At 38.9% G+C, this 18887-nt stretch overlaps 1 protein-coding gene across 1 annotated transcript in view; it reads right to left on the bottom strand.

The window, feature by feature from the left end:
- Positions 1-18887, bottom strand: part of PROM1 (prominin 1) — a 64385-nt gene that overhangs the window by 21935 nt on the left and 23563 nt on the right. The window contains exons 4-9 of the mRNA XM_075752446.1: positions 15648-15674; positions 13910-14115; positions 7369-7489; positions 4323-4386; positions 1947-2036; positions 412-629 (exon numbers count right to left, since the gene is read on the bottom strand). Coding sequence (XP_075608561.1) covers positions 412-629; positions 1947-2036; positions 4323-4386; positions 7369-7489; positions 13910-14115; positions 15648-15674 — 726 coding nt within the window. The remainder of the gene's footprint in view (positions 1-411; positions 630-1946; positions 2037-4322; positions 4387-7368; positions 7490-13909; positions 14116-15647; positions 15675-18887) is intronic.

Raw genomic sequence — 18887 nt, 5'->3', positions numbered from 1 at the left:
GGAAGCAAAAAGCATTCTTGAGTCACATCAAAGTAGTAGTCTTGCTAATTTACTAAATATTCAAAGGTAGGAGAGAGGGTAAAGAAACTAGAAAAATCATTTGTAGTAGAATCTTTCTAGCACACTCCTGAAACCTTTACTGTACAAAAGCAAAGCTTAACCTCAGCATTTTTGGGAGGGCAGATTATTTCACTGCCCAGAGCAGCACTTTTAACATAGCTGCTTGACACACATTTTATCCTCTTCTACACAGAAAATGAAAACAGTGACTGGAATTACCCAGAAACACAGAATAAGGGAAGGTCACTTATCTCACAAGTGACAGCACACACCAAGCCATTAAGTTGCAGAGATACTACTGGGCTTATTCAAGGCAATCACACTGTAAGAGTCTGAAAAATAGTCTCTTACCCCACTAAAATTTGCATTGATGTTCAGTTGATTTAATGAATTCCTGATGATATTGCAAGTTGAGGCAGCCTGAGCCGCAGAGCATGCAGAATCATTGAGGGTGTTGCTTAGGTGCATTTTAACATCTGTCAAGTTTGCATGAAGCCTCTCTGTTCCCTCCTGCAAAACCTCTACAGACACACTCACATTTTCCAGTGCTTCCTTTGTTTCTCTGATGGCTGCAAAGATGTGAAGATTTTTTAAAAAAACCCTTTAGTTAGAAACCAATCTACAGATAGAAAGACAAAGTGCACATGCGTAAATGCTATGATATTCTCAACAATATTGATTGAAATAACCCTGCCTCCCTCCCAGAAAAACACAGAATAGCACAGAATATATATTTATGGCACGTAAAAATACTTCATTTATATTTTCCTACAAACAAACAAATGTGCACAGGCTACTTTTATTGAGATTCTACCTACTTCCCAGATAACTCTTTTCTACCCTTTCCCTACCTCTCCTTACTCAGTGGTTTCAGTACAGAACTTTAACACTTGGTCATTAAAAATTAAAAGAAAGCCCATATCCACAAAACAGTATTTTCAGTATTTTTGTTTATAATCCAACTCACAAATTATGTAGCTGCAAGATGAAAGGGAAAGAGATCATGTTGCATCAGCCAAGCATTAATGAGTGTTTAACAGTGTCTGGTTTTAGATTTCATCCCAATCACACCAAACAAACAAACAAAAATCCCCACTGAACAGGTGTTTAGTAGACAAAGAAACCACACAGATACAACTAAAAATACACAAGTTACAAAAATAAAGTGCACTTCACAAAACACAAGGTTTTATCGTGTTTTTTTACCTTTGATAGCCCTTTCCACTTTGACTTCAAGACAAATAAGAGAAATAAAGCAAAAAAGGAGAATGATGACGAGTGAATGAGAAAGAATTCATGGGCAAAAAACCAAAGTGACTCAAGCTCACGGATGCCTTTCCCTTTGCTATATAAAGCGTACCTGATTTCTGAAAAAAGCCTTAAATAGAAAAAGTAATAAAGGAATATTTTCTTTAGAGGGAGACAGAACTAAGCATGAGCAATGCTAAACTCTAAGACACAATGAAGCAATGATGGTTAACACTCTCATAATAGGCTTGGCAGTGTACAGGACGAGGCCATTGTCTGTTCATTCCCTGACCTGTAGAAGACTAACCTGCAAAAACCTGTGGCCAGCTCTTAAAGCACAGTTTTCCTAGTCTCCCTTATATTCAATGGAAAAGTAAAACAACCTGGAGCAGGGAATTCGGACTTCATCTCTCTTCAACAACTGCTGAAACTTGGTATCAACAATAGCACACAAATCTTGATTTAGTTTTTAAACATATTTATAAACCTTAAAATATCTGAAATCCTCAGTTTAAAAGAAACATCAAGGCATGTAGAAGAATGGTAAGTTGAATCATGGTACTGCATAAAGCTGTCCCACACTGTGCCTGTCTTACCACAGCAACAGAGCACTAATACAACAAGATGTACATCTTTACCTCCTGCCATTGTCAGAGCTGCATCAAGTGCAGGACGTACTTCTTTTCCCAGCTGTTCTTGAACTCTGCTTCCAAGCAAAGGTCCAACATCTGTAGTATGAAGAGATAAAAAAACCACTACACACTAGTTCAATTTAAATTACCTCTTAGCATAGGTGCTGTCAGACTCTTACTTAACAAATTATACATATATCATAAAAATAAATTAATGATTAAAATTTCTCTAGGGCCTGACAGTCAGAACTTAGTGACAGAAGATAACGCACGAACACAGTCCTCCTTTAGCTAGCCATAGGCCTATAAATGAAAGCAGTAAATCAAAATATGGTGGAGAATATTCACTAGCACTTGACTGTATAGGTAAAAACACATAACATTTCAACAAACTCCAAAATATGTATTTCATTGCATTTACTACTTTTATGGAAACAGGGTTTTTTTCCACAATCTATCTTAAAGAGGTCCAACATCTGGAGAGGAATTTTGTGGCATACCCTTTCACTACACACTATGTTTTCATAGCGCAAGAGAAATTAGAAAATGGATTCTTTTCCTTTCTCCTGTTCCTCATGCACGTCAAGGTCACCCACAACTCAGACCTGCCAGCCATCTGCGTTGAAATCCCTTAAGCATGTTAAGCACGTGTCCCCAGTCCCTGCCCTCTCAGGCAGTGCATTCAGCACTGATGCTCACAGCGCTGGCTTCATGCTTACCCATAGCTACCCCCATCTCCAAAAACACTCCTGTCTCACTGCTCACAAACAGAAATGAAGCTAAGTTCAGCAAGACAACAGACAAACACCGAGAAGACTTTTGTGAAGCATCTTAATGTAACCTATCTTTTAGGTAGTGGTTGGGTCCCCTCCATTTTCAGATCACAGAAATGAGGGGGTTTTTTTCCCGCTCTTGATGAAATGGGAATACTACACGGTACAGAAGCATCCATTACTGTCAGCAGTGTCATGTCTGGCTTGGGATGAGAATTTTTATCAAGCAGAAAACACTTTTCAGCATTTCCTTAGGGTGGGCACACTGAACTCATCTACATTTCTCTTGAGGTTTGTGCTACTGTTGATTCCCTTCAAATGAAATCCTTTTGTCCCCAGGTGTCACACACTTAATTCTGGTATTTCAAGAAAATAAAAGCTATCTTTATTTATTGATGAGCACTCTCATCACAGATCTAGCTAGGCTCCTGTTAACTAGCATATTAAATTGGCATGGAGAACAAATGAATACTTAGTTTGAAATTTCAGTTTGGAGTGTCTGGGAAGCTACAATGCAGATGTTAATTTATTATTATTATAGACTTAAAAATGACACTTTTTTTAGACCAAAGTGTTCCTGCCTAGAATTAAGTAGGAAGACTACTCAACTACTGCTACTACTATTTCACAAGCACATTCAGTGTTCATTAGTAGTGTCATATAGACAAAACACATTGCCAAGCTGGCTGCATTCAAAACTGCCTTTAAATTATGTTTTAAACATATGCCCAGAATCTATGCTTCTGTCGATAAGTTAATTTATGATAGGTGCCATGCTGCCACAGTTGCATAGTTTGATCCCAGCAACAATCCTGTTTAAAATCCATTTTGGTATTTCTGTATTTCACTTCAGTCTGAAATGCAGACCTGTACACATTTATTAACATCTGCTAACAATGTGTCTTGAATTCTAATCTGCAGTGAATGTGGTTGGCCCTTTCTATTATCAGTTCTGGAAAGCAATGCTTAAATTAAAAAACAAGAAAAACACCCCAGTGGTTTGGTTGTTTCTGTTTACTGAGAGCTTTAAAAGGTGACACCTGGTATTATAACTGTGCTGAAGGGTAAAGCACAGCAGTTGTATTTCAAGTTTTATCTCCTGCTCTTCAACTGCTCATTCCGAAATGGCAAGTAGCCTAAGCAGCTTTAGAAAGAAGATAAGCTTATACGTCAACTTCTAGCTGAGTAGAGGACAAAGGTGTAACAACAGAAATAAACACAGAGATCTCTAACTCATTGGAACCACCAGAACAGCTAGCAGCGCGGTTCCTTGACATTTGGCTCCACAGTTAAAAAATGAATAATAATATTCTAAAAATGCATGAAGTATTAGTGGTTACTGAACTATAAAAAGGAAAATAAAATATTAGCCTGACTTATTGGATAAGCAATTTAATAAAACACTTATTTCAGGAATAATTTGCATTACACAAGCTCTAATACATTGTACATGAAAAGAATTTTAAGTTTTAGTCTCATTTACCACTGAGAACAGCACTTCTGCTTGAAAATTGTATTCTCATAAATAAAATTTCACTTTGCATTATGAGCTATCTTATTGAAGTCTTCAAATACACATCACTAACCCCCTTTAAATCAAAGGGCTTACTATTTAGGTCAGAGAGTGCTTTATCCTTAGTCGTGTTGTACTGGCTCACCAAGTAGTCGATTTGCTGAAAAGAAGATGATAGAAATCTATTAAAAATAATTGGAAAAAAGTAGCAGTCAAACTGCTACTTTAAAACAACCAAAATATTTGTGCAAAACCCCAAAATCCTGGCTCTCTACGGTTTTCAGTTAACTAAGTACTTTAAAACCTTGCTTGGTAGAACTGCATGTAATAAAAAAATGTGTTAAACTGGGAAATCTACTTAATTGGAACATCTCTGGGGTAAAAGATTCAGCTTAAAAGCGTTCAATAGCAGGAACCGTGGCCTTATGAAGGCTTCAAGTCAGTCAGGCCAATAAGATTTTGCATGTTGTCTTCTCTGTTATTTGATTTTCTAGTGGCATTAGCTCCTCCTTCACAGAGACACGCGTGGCAAGTTGATGAGGTGGTTACTTCTGAAGCGGTTCACCAACCAGACCGGCTCGTATCTGTGCAGCCACTCAGAGCTTCTCTTGAGGAAAGGAGCTGGCTGCTCTGTCTTAATGCAAATGGTTTTCCTTAGCCCCAGGTGGATTTGGCCCAGTCTCAACTTGATTCATAGAATCACAGAATATCTTGAGTTGGAAGGGACCCGTAAGGATCATCGAGTCCAACTCCTGGCTCCACACAGGACCAGCCAAATCAGAGCATATTGACTGAGAGTGTTATCCAGATGCTTCTTGAACTCAGTCAAGCTTGGAGCTGTGACCACTTGCCTGGGGAGCCTGTTCCAGTGCCTGACCACCCTCTCGGTGAAGAGCCTTTTCCTTGAGCTCTACCAAGACACCGTAACAATATAAAACAGCAACTTAGTTATCACCATATCCTGAGTTTGGAGAAAATACTATCAAAGAACCATCCCAATTAGAAATCTTACTATACTAATTTTGAAAAATCATTAATAACCTCCATTGATTTCTGCATGTTTAAAATAATGCATTACAAACCCTACCTCAATTGAGTTAAAGTAATGTAAAAGTTAACGCACTTGACAAATGGGTTTCCAATTTTAAACGTGACCCAAATGTGTACCAAAGTGTATCTGGCTTGCAGTCTCAAACTTTCTGTGGAGTAAAGAAAAATAATAGACAAAAAAAGCCATTCTCAAACCAACCTATCGATCATACAGCAGTAGATGTAATTAAATGACAAAGCATGAGGCAGACCTTTTCCTAAAACAGGAGGAAAAAATTGAGTTTCTTACTGAGAAGGCTGTAGGCCTATTTTTGTTTGTTTGTTTGGTCTTCCTAGGCTAACCTAAGGACTGAAATTTTGCAGGGCTACAGGTTTTGCATTGTCTCCAGCAATGTCACAGACAAAAGGTGATTTTGTATAACTAATAGCGTTATCGCTCAATACTCAGTCTGCAAATCTTCTATGACACAAACTCTTAACATGTGACTTTCTTTTTACAAATCCTCTTATATGCTGCACACCTTATACTGATGAGTCAAGGACATCAGTTCGGATTTCAGAGCTTTATAGCCAATAAGTTGGATTTTACAACTTTTTTTCAAGAAGCTGAAGTCCTCCTGTCCTTAAGGAATTCTTACAAATGTGCGTGTATACATGATAGCCATGTACCTTGTCTGTCAAAATGACTTACAAGATGTATCTGATGATGGCATCAATAAGTGCATTCAAGTCTATAAACGAAAAATAAACCTGCACAGAAACTAAAAACCTACTACCTGAGACTTTGAGGAACCCCTAGCACAAACGTTCAAGTCCTGATACTTTTAAATGCAATAATTCAGGCATTTTTATTAACTTTTTAGCTAGTGTCCTTTTTTTTCTCTATTAAAAGAGTTACTTCTACATAACAGATTTTCTATTCCGATGTTTCCTGTTGTTGGCACTCAGCGAGCTGTGAAGGGGAGTCTAGTGGTTTCTGATGCAACTGGATTACATCCTTCTGTGCCCTGAGTAACCGCCAGACTGACAAAAGGCACTCTGTTTTAGGAGAGTCTGTTGGCACGACCTCCACTTCCTGCCATATACCTCCATCACCAGACTGTCACAGCATGCACATACAAATAGTTGTATAGGGAACAACTCCAGATACAGAACCATCTAATGGCATCCCCCAGGTGTCTCATGTTCTCATACAGTCCTGTCAGCAGGAAAACAGCTCATAGGTTATGGGAGCCCAGAGTTACTGCGACTGGGATGCTACCACACTAGTGGATCCCACGTAACTGTGTGAATTCCACCTATTTCTAATTTATCAGTCATGTGGAAATAAAACAGATTAATTAAATTAAACTTAATGAAAACCAAGATAATAGGACTGTTGGGACCTTTTTTCTCCTAATCCATACAGAATTTAAATTTGTACATGGGAAAATTTACAAGTCTTCCATGCTAGCATTTCTTTTTTTCTTTCAATAAAAAAAAAAAAAAAAAAAGATATGCAGAGAACTGCTTCTGGGACTTTAAGGAAAGTTTGAAAGGAGAAAGCAGAGAATCTTTCCTGTTCAGTATGGCACAGTATGACACTGGTTTAAAGTAAAAAACTAGTCAAAAATACTACTGGAAAAGAAGTTATTGCAGCTCAGTCCCAGAGCACATAAGAGTAAGTCCAAAATACAAGGAAACAGGAAAGAGCAACAAGGAATCCAAGTTTTCACGTACTATCTTTTTTTAGTATGTATTCCTTTTAAAACCGTATTTTTCCAAATTATTCACCTTCTGCTAGTGATCTACACTAGTTCAGTAGGAACAAAAGGGCCTATAAACATCATCACAGCATACTCCAGGAGTACAGCTCAAAATCTGCCCAAAGAATGTTGATCCATCAGGATAACTCCCAAACATCTTCTGCTGTGTGAAAATGTCTTACCTTGCATCATTGATTCTACTTTGGGAGACTGACACACAAAGAATAAACAAAATACTGCAGGTGTGATTTATACCAAACAGAAAGGAACACTTATTTTCTGCAATACTTCTTACTTACATTTCTTCCCTCCCACCCCCAGCCCCCATAAAGAAAAAAATTCTTTACCGCTGGAGTGTTGTTAAGGAAAATTTTCAGGTCTTTAAAATTACTGTTAACCAGTTTCTTTGCTCCTCGGACTTGATTAGTTAAATGCTGGTTGGCACCATACGCACAGAGCACTCCGACACTACAAAAAATACAGATAAAACATATTTCTTTATTACTGTAAATGCCCATTCTGACATAAAGCAGAACAAAAAAATTACAGCAAAAAAAGTCATCATTATCAAAATAAAGTTCTCAAATTTACACATTCTCATTTTCTTATTACAAGTTCTCACATGCACCACAAGGCAGAGTAGAGGAATTAGCCGTAAGGGCCAATACTGTACTACCAATTCAAGAAAAGAAAGGAAAAAGCGATAACCCAAAGTCTTCAGAAGTTATTAATGTACAGCTACTTATCCGTTTGCATTGATACTGTCAGAAAATGTGTATAGCCTAGGTAAATTGTAGGAGACTTGGAAATGTTAGACTCTTTTACAGGCATCATTAACCTTGACACAGCAAATGCTCAAAAGTTAACTGTGAAAAGGAGTATTTTACATTTTAAAACTTCAGCAACATTTACTCATAATGGCTCTATTTACTTTCATAATTGCACACATCTTTTAAAACACACAAATAGTCCCTATTAACACTAAAATAATATATAAGTGTTTCCTGATACTAAAACAAAAGGTGGAAGGTGAGGTAGACTTCCAGTCAGCACTGTTGCTGATTATTTTCTATTTGATCATTCCCCACTGTAAAATTCTAATTACAGCATGGCCGATCTGCACAAACACTAAGCAAAAAGGCAATTAAAAGTCCCACGAGAGGCTTCAAAAGCTCTCTTAGCATACATGATCATTAGGTTTTTTTTAATTTAGTTTAGGTGTAAAATAGTCTTAAACAGAAGGATGACTTTGTTTTTAAACATCTCACATTTACAACAGCTAACCTTTCGGACAAGAACCAGAAAAATTACAAGTAACCACCAGAGTGGTAACAGCCTCAAAAGCAGGCTGACTACAAACCCACTTGATGGGTTAAACACTAGCTTTCTGCAGATTTAACTGGCAGACAGCACAGATCCACTCATCATAGGCACAATACATCCCTGAAGGGCAAACACTGCCTAAAGGCTGCAGTCAGTTGCATTTACAGGCAATTCCTGGATGGCATGTGTGTTCGGTCTCTTACTTTGCACTGTAGTACAACAGCTCAACAGCAGAGAGGCAGCACCCTGAAAGGCCATTACAGGTATCCAAACCACAGCAGAAAGGGAGTCACTAACACAAACGGTACTGTACTCCTCCCAGGCTGTCAAACTTCCTGAGTTGGGGTGTCAAGAAGACCTAAATACTAGTATTACTAAATAAGAGTTAGTTAGAGAAAACCCATACCAGAATCCCTGTGGGGCAAAATATATAGTAAGTATAATTCTTCTTCAAAGAATGTATGTTCAAAGGAAGCCATAACACAGCCACACAGATGAGAAATGATACGGTGGAGAGCAAATGGGTACCTAAAATAACATGATTTTTGTATCCTGGCAAGACAAGAGCAAACACCCTGATGATGCTCATCTCCTTATCAGTGATCCAAAACCAAATCTTCATCTTTTTTTTGCTTTTCCTATTTTAGCTTTCCCAACCAATGTAAAGGCTTGTTCTCCTGGTAAAACTGGTCTCAAGTACAAGATTTTTTGCTGCTCTGACAAATACTCTCAGTAGGAAGACTCTGATTTTGAGCATGATACAGGGAGAGATGGCAAGACTATATGCTACAGCTGCTGGTCTATAAGGATTGCTTCACTAACATTTTTCTCAATATCCAAAAATATTCAAAAGAGAATGACAGAGTCTGACAAAGAGGTTGCTTCTCTACCCAAAATTTCACAGCTGTATCTTCAAAATTGGCTAATAACTACCTTCCCAGAAGTCGCTGATGAACAAAGGGACACCAACATTTACCTTACTACTTATTTAACCAATAGCAAATGGCATTGTTTTATTTCCATTATGACCAACACTCGAGCAGCCATTATCATCAGCTACTAGCCATGGGACAAGAACTCAGAACGCATAAGATGCCAAGAAACTGAGTAACTTTCAACATAAGCAGAAGTAAGCAGTTTTATTTTGGACATATACAATATATTATTTCTTTTCACTCTACAGTATGGTATCATTTTAAAACTTTTTTTTTTAACTTATTAGACAAACTATCTCAAGCTATTAGGAAAAGTAAACATTTGTATATCACTCTGAGGTATGGAGTTTATAACAACATCCTTGTTCTTTGGACATCCAGTGTTATGCTCACAGAACAGAAAGGTCAATTGGGAGCTAACAAAACAGTACTTTGTAAGACTTGAGCAAGATCATTTTTCTCTTCAGTCTCCTAAATGGAAGGAGTGGGAGGAAACAAGATAGTGGAGGTGCTTTAGGCAGACAAGGCACTCAGAACAATTCTGACTACATTCTGAATGTAACTAAGCACACAACATGAGAGGAAAAATCTATTTATTATCCAACTGAGCCTTCAGTCAACATTCAATAAGCAGCTACAAGGAGAAAGTCATAAAGCAGGAATAAAAAGGACATGCCTTCTGTGTAACAGATTAGAGAACTATTTAAACAGTCTCTTCAGGAGTCAGATATTCCACACACAATTTCTTGTCAGGTTTCACAGACCGACATAAATGTTATTAATCCAGTTGCAGGGGGAGACCCAAGCTTCTCCTTTAGCTGTGCTTGCAAAAAAAATAAAATAAATCAAGTCACAGAATAGAAACCCTGAACAGATTTAGATATTGAAAGAAAATAATGGGCTAGAGATTTTGGTACCAACTTTTTCACCAATTCTTTAAGATAATGTTGATTCCCAGGTTCTGAACAACGTGTATTGCCAATCCTGCAAGGCCAAGAGGACTTCTATGAAGCCTGCATGAGGTACTTGCCATGATACCAAGGATCATTCCCTTCAGACTTGCCTTTCCCTAGCCTCCTACATAATATCATCCACAACTTCAATAAAGAACTTATTACACAAGCTCTCCTGGAAGGACAGAAAACTATGTGTTTTTCTATCCAACAGCCAGGACATTTTCTATCACCAGTATTAAATTTGGCATTGCAATGTGTACTTTCTTAAAAATCAAATGTCCCTTTCTTGCCTTTACGACGTAGGGGAATTAATGAAATCATTTCTTTCCCAGAGAAAACGTGTTTGCCTAAGCTTGTAGATGACTAGAAAATAAGATGTAATAGCAGGTATCTGTCCCTAAACTCTCAGTTAACCTTTGAAGAAAAGCACATGATTGTTTTAATGAGAAATTTGGAATATCGAACCTACTCAGCTATCTATTTGATAGGTTATTTCTACATCCTGTGCTCTTTAGCAATAGAATCCTACTTTGTAGGACAACATTCACATATAAAAACTGAATTACCAAAAACACTGCATGTATTTTTTTACTCACTCTACCAAAGTAAATATTTCAAACACAAAGTGCATGTACTGGAAAATGACACACTTGAGGGCTATTTACTTTAAGATAAACAACTGTGTATGTAATCACAAGTCTTTTGACTTGTTTCCTAGACCTCTCCTTGAGGAAAGCATACTTCCCATGTACACCCCACCTTCAGAGAGCAGATCTAGGTAGAGATTTAAAAAACAAACAAACAAAAACCTGTTATCTCTGTATTTCCTTTATACATCATTCCAGTAAACTTCGTATTAAAACTTCATCCCAATTACCAGAGCACTATATCAGTGGAAAAGTGAGAAGAAATAACGTTCCTCATGATTAAAATCTACTAGCTGAAATCTTCTAAAATCTACATTACCAACATATATATGCCACTGTGAACTTGTATGCTGATGCACAGAAAAGCCATCCCCATGTCACTAGAGTTTTCAAGAGTTGTTGTCTATATAGACAATCTATTGCAAGTTCCGCATACAGTCTCTTCCCTACTAATACTCTTCCATGCATTTGATCTGTCTTTTCCAGCCAAGGAAAGACAGTTTGGACCCATCTGGAAATACCAATGACTGAAAAAAATACACATTTAATAAAAAGAAAAAATGGCTTATGCTTCCATAACCCCAGAATGGCTGGCACTGCAAGAAAGAGGGAGAGGAAGATGCAGAATGTACACTTAGATGGTAATGTTGAAGAAGTCCAAGTCCATCCCCTAGAAATCCTCCCCATTCCCTCCAGCAGCTGTCTGCACACACATTCCACTGGAGTGCCGTTAAAACAAAGCTCCACTGGCAGAGGTGTGGGTTCGGGGTACTCTGATGGATACATGCCTTGCTAACTGCATCTTCTGAAGCGGCACAGCCCTTGGTAGAGGAGTCTACAGCGTTCTAGTCACCTGGCAAGGGTTTGGGAGATATACTCCCAAAGGAAGCCCCCAACACTGCGTGAACTTTAAACTATACCTGAACAATGAGACGACCCACCTTAGCAATTTCATGACACATCTTGAAGTAACCCCGTATTAGCAGAGATCATTCAAGTTTTCGTTCTTTTGGCTTTGAATGCAAGTAGCCTTAAACATTTTACTTGCATAGAACTAAACTCGTTTGATTATTGTCACAGCTTATGTACGCAGCTGTGGCAGAGTCCTTGATGTGAGGTTTTGGGAAGAACAACTGCAGGTAAATCTTCCTCCTAAGCTGAAATTGCACGGTAACTTGGGGGGAAGTAAAGAATAAATCCACAAGGAGACTTAGTCTGAGTACAGTAAAAGAAATGGAGAAATAGTTGTCAGTAAATCTCAGGCTTTCCCCATTTTTGTTGGGGCAGTGGCTACCAACAAGACTGTCCTTTTGTGTTTCTGCGTAACAGTAAGCAAGCTGACATGGGCTTAAATAGATCCAGGCACAGCATCTTCTCTTCCCTTGTGAAAGAAGATCCAGGAAGCGCAGCAGAATCCTGCTTTGTTCAGAGGCATACTGGAAACCTCAGCACTCAGCCAGGCTGGGGTCAGTAATATTAGCCTTGTAAAGTCCTATCTTGTCTTACACAGCACTCCCAGCATTACAGCCTTAGCCAGGGAGTCATATGAGATTATCTCCACCTGTGGAAACCTGCAGACAGAGCTCAGGCCAATGCTTCCCTTCAGGTAATAGGGTGAGCATCTGATACTCCTGATGATACAAGAGGGGTAAAAAAAAAAATCCCTAGTCCTGGAAATTACGTTACTAGGAATCACCGATCTGCTAGTCATGACTTAGAAAGAAGCATTTGCCAATGCTGAATAGCATACGCTTAATACCACAAGAATAGCTGGCAGTAAATGCAAAAGTTAGAGACCAACAAGGGGGATGACCTCTTAATTTCTTTGCTGACCAGCAACATTCCTCAGCCATTATAACCAGAACATAGCATTGTGCAACATAGCATCCTGCAATGTGGTGTAAAGATAGCTGGCAAGCTCTGTGTGCTACCTTCTGTTTTGGCACGCTGAGAGGTAATTTAATAACTTACTTTCTTTGAGGCACCATTGTACTATGAAGAACTTTTGTCCTGTCATCATGGCAGGGATGCACTTATCACCTACAATACCATTTGGCTTTCTGGTCTTCAGAATACTTGTCATGTTTGTTAGCGATGTCTGGGAGAAAAGAGCGCGTTCCCATACCTGATATCGGCGTGTCATACATTTGAGCACAGGCAAGGTCTCAATTTGTCATGGCAAACCGTAGTAAAATGAAAAAAAAAAAATTCTAGATTACAGTGAAGTAACAAAGTAAGTCCCACCTGACTGAACAGCCACCAGTATAGATCAAAAGACTTGAATTTTTTTTAAAAAAAATATAATAACAAAATAAGGATAGTAGGGAGGTGAAAACATGAAGAAGTTGAAGGAAAATAAAAAGCCTGAAAGCAAACAATGTATTTTGAAAGCATCTACAGGGAAAAGTCTTGATTGTAGCCTGTCATCACCTGTTACACACCCAGCACAGAACAGGAGTGTGCTCCTAACACCAATAGTGCAAAAATGTCTTCAAACTCCAGGATTTTACAGTGAGTGCACCACATGGTTTAAACAACTCAGTGTCCAAAAGAAAATCCATTATTTTGAACTAGTAAGAAAGTCTGGAGGACAGCATATACTGAAGGAGGTCACACAATTGCTTTTCTTGCCACTACTACACTATCAAGAGCAAAGCAGTATGTTGTACCTCAAGTTCTCTATGGGATGGTGACTGAATGTAGGACACAGCACCTGATGTTCTTAAGTTTAATGTAACATTCTGCAACTGCCATTCTGAGGCTGGCAAAAGCTTCATTTGCCAAATTCAAGCTTAATTTTTTGTTTCACACCTACACTCCTCTGAAGTGAGTACATAATGACCTGTGGAGAGTCATGGTAGCAGTACTTTCATAACACAATCACATTTTCTTTAATAAGCAATAACATTACTTAGTCTAGTAAAATAATTTCTACACCTGTAGCTAATACAGTAACATTATTTGTCATATGACACTGCAAAATTAGTGCTATACCAAGTTTCATATTGTTCTCTTTATTACACTTGCCTTATTATTAAAGAAGCAACAAAAAGAAATGTTGCAAAACAGCTCCTCTGACAGTCAGCATTTTTCTTCTGTCTTTGATGCATTTCCCCACCACAGTTGTCACAGCAACGACACATACAGAAGCAAAGTCCCACAAGAGGCAGTAACAAAATAAATAGCAATCCCAAGGCTGCGGAGACTATAAAACCGATTTCATAGTAGATGGCCTGTAATTCAGACAAAAATAGTGGTAACAGCAGATATCACACAGTAACTGCAATCAATATAGAGCAAATAATTAAAAAAAGTAATCAAACTACAGACTAAACCATCTACTAAGTTACCAAGGTTATAGACTTGGTGTATTTCATTTAATTGACAACTTTTCTAACAAAAAAATACATAACATTGTAGATATTGATAGCTAATAATTATTTAGCTAGAATATTAGCTAGGTAAGCTACAGGAGCAAGTGCTAAGAAAGAAGTATGCTCACAAGAAACAAATGTGAATCAATGCAATTGAAATAGGATTAAAAAAAAAAAAATCACATTTGATTTCCCAGACCACAAATTTACTGTTTCTGACATCTGTTTCCAAAAAGGCTCCACAAAAAGTCAGCAATGCGGACTAGATCAACACTTCATCTGGGAGCAGGGGAGGGAGGCTTAGCTTGTTCTCCTTTCTAATCAGTTATGAGTACAAAGATTCATATGAACTGCAATGGGAAGTACTTCACTGGATGATCGATTGCAATGGCAAAGGTTTCTCCAACCTGCTGAAGTTAAAACTGCTTAGGGACTGGAAACCTGAAAGAGTGGATTTTAAGCTCTCTCAGGTAAAGACATCTATTCTGCTGCCAAACACCAAAGCAGCAGCAGTTACAAGGATGCTTTCAAAAGCTGGAAGGAGTGAAAGGGAACGATGCAACGCAATACCCTAATTAGCTTTTACGCTGGGAGCAGTGTAAGTGCCCCAGGACCAAGGAGCTGGGCCAGAGAGCCCTGGCACAGCCCTTCACAAGGTGACGTGGCTTCCAGGGGACAAGCTGCAACCTGGCTGTGCTGTTTCCCTCTGCTGCAAACTCAAGCCAACACATCCAAAACCAGACAGGGCATGCATCTGTGGCACAGAGCTAGACACCAACCACAGTGTGGGCATGCCCCAATGGTCTGTCTTCCATGATAAATCTCTCTTCTCCTTCCCCTTCCCAATATTAGGACAACTAATTGTCACACTAGTACTTTTAGTCCTATTTTACAAATCCACCAGCACAAGGGCAACTTGGCAGTAAAAGGATGAAATTGAGGCTGTGTATTGTCCCATAAAACAAGTTACAATTTCTCACAAGCTATCAATCATGCTCCAGTTCCAGCTTTGCCGATGCCCTTCCTCACAATCCCTAATTACCAACTGATCCAAATACAGCAACCATCACCCTTAGCAGAGTTGCAAATTTCTGACCTAATTACCAATTCTAGGATGAAACTTTTTTATTATTATTAACTGCTAGTTAAAAGCTGTTATCCCTTCTGAAGAATACAAACTAGACACTTGGAAGAAGCAAAAGAATGATTGTTTTATCCTTTAGTTAGCTGAACACTTCAGAAATTATTTGACAAATTCTTTTTAAATAGGTTAGATGGAAAACCACTATTTAAAATAACATTAAAAACAGTTATGGATGTTTTAATAGAAGTAGTGCATACAGACATGGTTAGTTTCTTTTCAAAGCTGTACATCTACCATAAAACATTACCTGAAGAGTCAGGACAACATTTTCTGGCTGTGGAAGTCAAAACAAATGGAGAGCGTGTATAATACACAGGCAGCATGCACAAAAACAAATCATGTGAATAATGAATAATTAACAATGACTAAAACAATTAACAACACAGAAACAGTAACAAAAAGCCACTGAAGTAAAATAATACATAGAAGCACCAGTAAATAATTATGGAAGAATATTTATAATAAAATACATAGCAGAAAATTTCTGGTTTCTTTGATAAGTGAAAGGAATCTAGGATTTGTCTAACAAATATTTTCATCTTAAACCAGCAACAGACCAGTTATTTCCACACTGAGCATGTTTTACATAGTTCCCAACACATCTCTCAGAAGAAAAGGCCAGAGATTGTATTACTTTGTGGTTTAGTGATCTCTTCAAAAATTCCACCTGTCATAACTGATATGATATTCCTAACTTTTCCTTTTCATTGCTTATTGTGTTTTAGCAGCTTTAATGGAAGTTTTGGGATATTAACACATTACACACAAAATTCACCCTCACTTTTGACTAATTATGTAGAGGTTTATTTTCAATTATCAAAAATTTAATCCTATTAATGCTTATAAATATCTAAAGGGTGGATGTCTGGAGGAAGGGGCCAGACTCTTCTCTATGCTGCCCAGTGACAGGACAACAGGCACAAACTGGAACACAGGAAGTTCCATCTGCATATGAGGAAAAACTTCTTCACTCTGAGGGTGACAGAGCACTGGAACTGGCTGCCCAAACAGGTTGTGGACTCTCCTTCTCTGGAGATATTCAAAACCTGCCTGGACACCCCCCTGTGCAACATGGTCTAAGTGATCCTGCTCTAGCAGGGGAGTTGGACTAGATGATCTCTAGAGGTCCCTTCCAACTCCTACCAATCTGTCAATCAGTGTAAAAGTAAAAAAAGACATTCAAGAAAGACTGAAGAAGTCTGTTAACATGTTCTTAACTGGTTTCTTACCTATAACTTGAGAAAAACACTGAAAACTAAATATTCAATGCCATGAATTTCAGAAGAACCCAATTTCCCCTTTGTTTCCACAATGGAAATAGAATTTCTTGTATTTTTCCCCTTCATCTCTGTATGACAAGTTCACAGCTGGTAACACTTTCTCTTTTCTCAGAAGTGGAAGAGAAAAGGGAAGCAGACAAGCTAAAGACGGCAAGACCTCTCAATCCAAAGTCTGATGTGTGAGAATCAGAAATGCTCTATTTTTTTTTCCAGCATCATCTTTATGAAACTTCTACGATCCAAATATGATTTTTAAAATGTTAAGCATATTGTAACTTATTTTTAATGGGAAGAAAACAAATGCTTACCCTCCCTTATAAATCTTGTGCCAAGTATGATTTTTGAATGTTTTAAGGAAGCACGTCTCCCAGCAGAAGTAGAACAATGGCAGCAGCGAGCTGGCTCCCCCTGAACAGGCACAGCAGCTGCGCTCAGCTGCTGGGCTGTCCTGGCAGATTGCTGCCCCTTGACAGGGGACAGTGAGATGTCGATGGTTAGAGTCCAACTGGGAACACTGGGACACACAGCTCAGAAGTGGGAAGAGACTTCTGGGTCACTAACACATTCTACAAATACGTTTTAAAAAAAAAACAAAAAGATGTGGAGGAATGACAGCAGAAATTTAACAGGGTAAATATGAGAAGCAGATTTCCTGTTCTTGCTACTGAAGGGCTGTTCCCAACACTTGGTGAGCAAGTCTTCTCACATGGATTTGCATGTGGCCCATTTCTGCCCCTTTGCTTCTGTGACAGCACTACCTTTTGCCCAAATAGGAGTGTTTTCTTCCTGGTGTTTCCTCTCCATATAAATTTTAAAAGAGTAATCACACGCCTTACAAATTATTTTCCTAAGACAAGCAAACTTTTCCGGTTTCCTCTGAAGACCTGCATGTTTCCTAGACCACCCTAATAGACACTTTCTGGCCTCATCCTAGTCAGAGCTCATTCTCCCTGAATTTGAGTGATCAAAACCACAGGCAACATTTCTAACTACTTACCCGCAGCCTTCAGTGACATTCACACTCCCTATCCCCATTAGAAATTCCTCCAGGGGTACATCTACAGCCATGCTGGCCTCTTCACAGCTACCTCTCACTGATGCTTCTGTCTTTTGAGGGACAGTCTACTTGTCCTGATATATTTTCCTTTTCCAAATTGCTTTTAAAGTTTTGCATTGTATTCCGGTCAGAATTAGCACCTATAAACAGCCCACATCTGTTTTGCTTCTTAAACATGCCTAATATTACATTTGCTGCCCTATAATCGTAGAATGGTTAGGGTCGGAAGGGACCTTAAAGATCATCTAGTTCCAAACCCCCTGCCACGGACAGGGACACCCTCCACTAGACCAGGTTGCCCAAAGCCTCATTCAACCTGGCCTTGAACACTTCCACAGAGGGGGCATCCACAACCTTTCTGGGCAACCTCTTCCAGTGCCTCACCACCCTCACAGTAAAGATTTTCTTCCTAATATCTCATCTAAATCTACCCTCCTTCAGCTTAAGGTCATTCCCCCTTGTCCTATCACTCCATGCCCTTGTAAACAGTCCCTCTCCAGCTTTCCTGTAGGCCCCCTTTAGGTACTGGAAGGCTGCTATAAGGTCTCCCTGGAGCCTTCTCTTCTCCAGGCTGAACAACCCCAACTCTCTGAGCCTGACTTCACAGGAGAGGTGCTCCAGCCTTCTGATCCTCTTTGTGGCCCTCCTCTGGACTTGCTCCAACAGGTCCATGTCTAATCACACAGTATTTTAACAAGTGCCTCCACTATGCAAAACTACAGCTGTTATTAGTCTCAAATTTCTCATGACTTATGTACTAGTTACTAAATACTATAGTTGTGCTCACATATAACACCTATGGTCTAACAGTTTTGTCCAAAGACTCTGCCAACCAAGTCTGCCCCACATTCCTTGCTGGGTGTGCAGGCACAATCGGTGAGGCATCATTCTCACACAACCTCACCAAACAAGCATATGGGATTGGCAAGAATCACTTGATGCAGCATAACAACAATACTCACACACTTGGATGTCATGCAGAGGTTATCAAGCTACTGGAGCAACAGGATCGTTGTCAGGAAGACACGGAAGCACAAGGCTTTCCTTTCCCCCTTCAAATCCCAAGATCATTCAGGTCATCCTGATTCAAAGCAATAGCTCAGCGCCAATCGCCACACTCATCTTCCTGACAGGTACACCACACCACAGG

Source organism: Balearica regulorum, chromosome 4, assembly GCF_011004875.1.
Source record: "Balearica regulorum gibbericeps isolate bBalReg1 chromosome 4, bBalReg1.pri, whole genome shotgun sequence".
Taxonomy (NCBI): domain Eukaryota; kingdom Metazoa; phylum Chordata; class Aves; order Gruiformes; family Gruidae; genus Balearica; species Balearica regulorum.
The sequence above is the reverse complement of the archived record's forward strand: the minus strand, read 5'-3'. Positions and strand labels throughout refer to the sequence as shown.